At 55.1% G+C, this 6,063-nt stretch overlaps 1 protein-coding gene across 1 annotated transcript in view; it reads right to left on the reverse strand.

Moving 5' to 3' along the window:
- LOC104128770 (glycogen phosphorylase B) overlaps nucleotides 1–6,061 on the reverse strand; it is a gene marked incomplete at its 5' end in the record, with an annotated part of 20,073 nt that extends 14,012 nt beyond the window's left edge. Inside the window, 4 exons of the mRNA XM_035897074.1 lie at nucleotides 674–777; nucleotides 1,588–1,666; nucleotides 3,557–3,658; nucleotides 5,843–6,061. Of these exons, the coding sequence (XP_035752967.1) occupies nucleotides 674–777; nucleotides 1,588–1,666; nucleotides 3,557–3,658; nucleotides 5,843–6,061 (504 nt within the window). The remainder of the gene's footprint in view (nucleotides 1–673; nucleotides 778–1,587; nucleotides 1,667–3,556; nucleotides 3,659–5,842) is intronic.
- Nucleotides 6,062–6,063: the final 2 nt, after the last annotated feature.

Genomic DNA, 6,063 nt, shown 5'->3' on the forward strand with positions numbered 1-6,063 from the left:
TCGGCCATCCAGCCAGTTTTTTACCCAGCAAAGAGTACACCTGTCTAGGCCATAAACCGCCATCTTCTCTAGGAGAATGCTGTGGGAGACAGTGTCAAAGGCTTTGCTGAAGTCCAGGTAGAGAACATCCACAGCCTTTCCCTCATCCACCACACAGGTCACCTGCATGTGTTCCATCATGTTCAAATTCATCCTCCACCAGACACCTTCATGAGGTGTTTAGCCACATCTCCATCTGACTCCTTGCCCACTCACTGCCAGGCTGGATGGGACTCTCGGGTTGTTGCAGCCGTGCTGTGGAGCCCCAGGCAGGGAGACCTCTGGTCCCAGCCATGCCCCTGTGGGCTCAGCTCCAACACCATCTTGCTGAGATGGTGACAGGCATGGATGAGCTTGCACATGCCCCTGGGTGAGCACCTGCCACACACGCACCCCACCGCCCTCATCACTTCTCTTTGCTCAGGCGGTCAGAGCCCTACAGTCAGCACAAGCAGTAGGAAGTGAAAGCACATTTGGCAGCAGGTGATGGGCTCAAACACCCAGTTTATGAATAGCTCAAGGCACTGCTGTTCATAAACAGGGCAGGCCTTGGTCAGGCCTTGTCCACAGGCAAGAGGCGGCCACTGCAGCACGGAACAGAAAGAGAAAGGGTGACTTGAGTTTGCAAATGTACCTGCCAGCCGTTGACAATCTTCTGATTGAAGATACCAAACTCGTAACGGATGCCGTAACCGTATGCTGCCAGCCCCAGCGTGGCCATGGAGTCCAGGAAGCAAGCTGGAAAAGCAGAGCATGGTCGTGCTGCACCTCACCCCTCGCTCGCTGCACCTGATACAGTGTGCATGGGGGTGAGGAGCTGCCACAACCAATGCCACTGGAATCATTTATTACTCAGAGGAAATCTGTGGGCAGAAGGGACAGCCTGCAGCAGGACCCCATGCGTGTCCTGTCAAGCTACAACAAACACCCCAAAGTTGTTGGTGACAAGGACAGGTCACCAAAAACCCAAATCCAGCCTTGTTGCAGTGAGAGCTCTTCTAAACTTGCCTGAGGTGCCCAGGCCTTGCTCTAAGCCTGCCTGCCTGGTAAAGCAGGGCTTCTGACCCTGACTCGCTGCTCCACCAGCTACTTTGCTATTATTGTCAGGGTAGCTCTGGTAAAGATCAGCCCCAGCATTTCCTCTGCACTGGGTTCTCCAGCAGTCCTGTGGGACAGGCAGACTAAAATAGCAACCAACAATGGCTATGTGAGAGCTGCTTGGCTGCCTCCAAAAAGTGACAGATTTCACAGGGAGGTGAGGAGGAAGGTTCCAGACAGCCTCTTTCAGCTGCAGCCCCACCTCCTGTGCTGCAAACTACACAACTACATCTCCTGGATGCTCTCACTGGGGAGGGGGCTCATTTCTGGCCATCCAGGAGCAGGCAGGAGGGCGCCACACTGCTGAAGGGCTGTGGGGTGGATGCAGGCTGAGGTCTGCATGCTGTCCTGCTGCAGTGCTGGTGGCGAGGGTATGACAGCCTCCAGCCAGGCCACCCTCGGTCCCCACGCATTCTGCATGAGGAGGGGGCTCCTCTACCCCCGTATTACCTGCCAGGCGGCCCAGGCCTCCGTTTCCCAGCCCAGCATCTTCTTCGATTTCTTCCAGCTCCTCCAAGTCCAAACCCAGCTATGGGGGAAAGAGCCACAGTAAAACATGTCACCACCCGAAGCCCACATCCTGGGGCTGCTCTCCAAGGAGGGCAAACACAGATCCCAAACCAATGCACACCATGGAAAATTAAACCCATGGGGGTCTCTGCATCCCCTTCCCCTCCCCACAAAGCATGTCAGCAGCCTCTGGTGCCTGGGCAGCCCAAATAATGGAAAACAATTTAGCCCATCATCAAACGTCACTTTCCCATGAACTAGTTTCCTTAGAGACCTCAAACAAAACACTCGTCTCCCAGCAGCTCTTCACGCCAGGACGCCCTTCCACCAAACTCGCTGCTGGAGACAGGATGGCGAATGGCCAAGTCGGCACGCAAGGGACCACTGAGTCCTGCCTGGGTACGCGCACTGCCCCTCTGCTCACACCTGCCTGGTCCTTGAGGAAGGGCACGACCATGCTGGCAGCTGGTGACTGCAGCACTCGCCGTTACACTCCGTGCCTTCCCGTATCCTGCCCAGCCTGCTGCCGAGCTCCTTGGCCGGAGTCCATGGCTGGAAGCGGTTGTCTTCTCTGCTACATCTCTCGGGCCATTTGCTCTTCGGCCTGGGGGTTGCTGCCAGATGAAGGCTAAGCATGCCAGCAGCAAGGACTCTCCAGGACTCAAGAGATGCTGCCTCTCAGAGGGCAGCAGTATCTCACCTCGGTGCCAGAGGGGACTGTGGGGAGTCAGGCTGACACCATGGCTGCTCCCCAAACTGCTCTCCCAGCAATTCTGCAGACTGCAACCACACGCCGGGAAAGCCTCATGCACAGCATGACGGGGGTCACAAAAACCGAGGCAAATTCTCTCAAGTGACAGAGCCATGCTGGATACAAGACCTCCCCCATCCCAGCTGGCCACTGGCCATGATGAGCTCCACATGTTGGAGGCTACAGCGAGGGAAGCCTCCACTCACATGTCAGGTCAAATCAAATCAACATGTGGAAAATGCCTTGCAAAGGGACTTGAGGATCCTCCCTGAAAAAAAGCAGCCTGTCCTCTGAGGCAAGATACCTCAGAGAGGAAATGTGTCAGGGCCCTCCCTGGAAATCCCTTCCTTGGGATGGAAAGTGCTCACCAGGACACTTCATCAGCAATTGTAGCACCTCATTTTGAGAGAAAGTGGCAGAGCCCAGCTTCTGCTAGAAAGTGTAACATGGATCAATGTGGTTGGGTGGGTGCGAAGGGGAATAAAGCTTTTGGGTGCGGAAGCCCAAAAACTCATACTCAAAAAGGTAACTGTCCTGCTGCAAAGGTGGCTGCAAGCCTAAGTAACCATGGCCTCGCATCTGTGCTTGTGCCTTGGTGGTACTCAGCTGTGTTTTTTCCAGTTTGAACTCATCCGACGACATTTTAATTCAAGCAAAAGATTTCCCCCCTTTCTTCCCTCACAGTGATTCACTTTTATCTGGCAGTGCTGCTGTGGTGCCTTGTGTATCTACATGCATGAACTGTAATTTGGTGTTTTGGTGCTCCAGTTTCCCCCTATGGCCAAGCCTCCTCCATTAGAGTACATCTCCCGTGATGAGCCATCATCTCTCCTAGTAATGGAAAGCTGTTTGCAGCCTGGGACTCCCTAGTCTTTTGGGATACTGGGTGTTGCTTTCTGGATACTCTTCTGGACTTTCCCCGCCATTACAGGAAAATGGTGGTTTGAGAAAACCACATTCCAACTACCAAGGAGCCCCAGGGTCCCCCATGGTCTACTCTGGGGGATGAAAAACACTAACAGAGATCCAAGCCTCACTTTGTTTACTCAAAATAACACATCCTTAGGAGGAAGCCCTGAGAAATAAGGATACCCTGTCCCCTGCATGGAAAAGTTTGGCCAGTTCCTCAGGGGGACCCCAGTATCCCCAAGACTTCACCTGGTAAATAGCTTCGTCACAAGCGTTCTGCAGGCCCAGGTTCACCATGGTGTTCTGCAGAGTGCGGCCCATGTAGAACTCCAGGGACAGGTAGTAAATGCGCTGGGGAGGCAAAGCAAGACACTTACACACAGCACAGCACCTCGCTTTCACCGAAGCTGCTTAAAATTAAGAGTGGACCCACATACTTTCCAGAATAGGAACGCCTTCCCAAACCAGCTCTTGGCGCCTGCTCCTGAACACCACGCACCACAGTTTGTTTGTCAGAAGGATCTCGCGCGGGATGCTAGCCAACCCTCCGCCGCGCGTCTCCCTGCCAACAGCCTTCTATAGAAAAATCTCGTTGCCTGTTAAGTGTTTCCCTAATTAACTTTGGGCAAGAATTATCTAGGATGCTGAATGGTATATTTATACACCGTCAAGCTCAGCTGAGGTGATGCTTATGCTGGGCTTTTGAAGTTTTCCTGCGCTGAGCTGAAGCTGATCCAGAGCCTGCTGAAAGCCGGAGCAGCCCACCACCCCAGGCACGCTGGCCAGGCTCAGGGCCAGGCCTCTTCCTGCCAGCAATTTTCCAGCACTCCTATCGCCCTTCCTGCCAGCGATTTTCCAGCGCTCCAGTCGCACGGGTCCTCCTCTCCTCCCCATGCCGAGTTTCACGCACACGTTTCACCGTGTTGAACAAATAAACTGTCCCACGGGTGGCAGGGGTCCCGAAACAAGTGTGCAAGACACCCTGCTCTGGGGTGACCTTCCAAGCTTCAGAGGAGCTGTGCCTGTGCCGCGACTGCTAATGAAAGCCTGTCTGTAGGATGAGAAGCAGGCTCTGCAAACTTTTTGCCCTCGCTCAGATTTACTGCTACAGATATTTTTATAAATAACCAGGAATTTTTAACAGGGCAATAGCCTGACTTTAAATTGTGCTTCCCCCTGAATCTCCTTTCTTCTCAGCTGGGATATCTCCCCACTAAGCAGCAGGATTACCCGCTCTGCCACCTCTGCTGGGAGTCTGAAAGGGCCCATCTGTTCCCTTGGGGCTCATCGAAAAGACTGAAAACATCACACAGTTGCATAAATACTCTGCTCCTTTCAGTCTCCCGCAGGGATGCTTTTCTAGTGAAAATCTAAGCACAGGGGACAGCAAGCAAACCCACTCCAAGCTCCTCTTAGCCTTCATGGGATCGGTACAATCCCTTCTGTTAGTGCAGCAATACGGATCAGAGCGCATTTGTGTGAGTAAGGATAAAAGGGAGAGCTCCATGCACCAGCCTAACTCCCAGTGCATGTGCGGCTGTACCGGTGTGAAAGTGCAGTTTGTTTCTTGTGTCAAGGCAACATTCATGACCCCGAGAAAAGAGCTGACTCTGGGAGGCAACCGCCTGCACGCTGGGAAGGTATGTGCCTTTTCTAGTACACACCTGCCCTCTGGAGCTCTCCAGTTAAGTGCTGGACTGGGTCTTAATCGAAAGGATTAAGGCTGAATAACGTCCTGCAGCCTCCAACATCTCCAGCATCGCCATCCTGACAAGCAGGAAGGAGAGGAGGGAGCAGGCCAAATCCCCCGGCAACCACCAACTCCCCAGGGTTTGGTGACCTGGGAGAGCTTGTCTGGTTTGCAGGAGTCAAGAAAGTCCTCTCCAGCCTCAAAGCCAAGCTGCCTGCAGGCTCTGCAAGAGCAAAGCCAGGACATGGTTGTGCTGAGGCATGTGCTGAGACGTGGAGGTGACGATGCCCACAGGGGATACCACCGCAGGTGGTGTGAGTGCAGGACACGGCCACAGTAAAGTGTGCAGAGGAGCTGGCAGCTGCAAGGCCCATGTGAGGACATACTCACAGGGGGATTACAGGGAACATGGCTGTGACAAGGCACAGGTGATCACAGTTGCAAGGATGCCTGGGGGCGGACATGGCCACAGCAAGGCTCATTGGGGCAGGGCTGCAAAGAAGCTTGTGGGGCCTGCAATAGGGACGCGGCCATGGTGATGCCCACAGGGAAACAGCCAGGGCAAGATGTGTTGCAAGGGACATGGCTGGGCCAGGGCCCATGGGGACACAGCCACGGTGAGGTGCATGAAAGGTGCCGTGGCGATGCCCATGGGGACACAGCCGCAGCAGGGTTCACGCAAGAGATACAGCAGTGGCGATGCCCACGGGGAAGAAGCCATGGCGAGGCGCACGAGGGACATGGTCACGGGCAGGGGCCATGGCTGTGGTGATGCCCAAGGGGACACGGCCTCGGCGAGACGCACGCAAGAGCTGCGTCCGCAGTGACACCCATCTCGGACTATCCTTGGGGTCCCGCTCGTAGTAGTTCTGCTGGGTGCGGATCCAGCGCCCCACCAGGTGGTCGCGCACCGTGTGGGCCAGCGCGAAGTAGTAGTCGCGGGGGGTGGCGACGTTGCGGTCCTTGACCAGGGTGAAGTGGAGGTGCCGGTTGAAGCCCCGCTTCAGCTCGGCCACGCTCTCGGCTCCCACGATCCCCCGGATGCTGGTTTGCCCCCGCCGCGCCC

Source organism: Egretta garzetta, unplaced genomic scaffold (genome assembly GCF_000687185.1).
Source record: "Egretta garzetta isolate BGI_Z169 unplaced genomic scaffold, ASM68718v1 scaffold17, whole genome shotgun sequence".
Taxonomy (NCBI): Eukaryota; Metazoa; Chordata; class Aves; order Pelecaniformes; family Ardeidae; genus Egretta; species Egretta garzetta.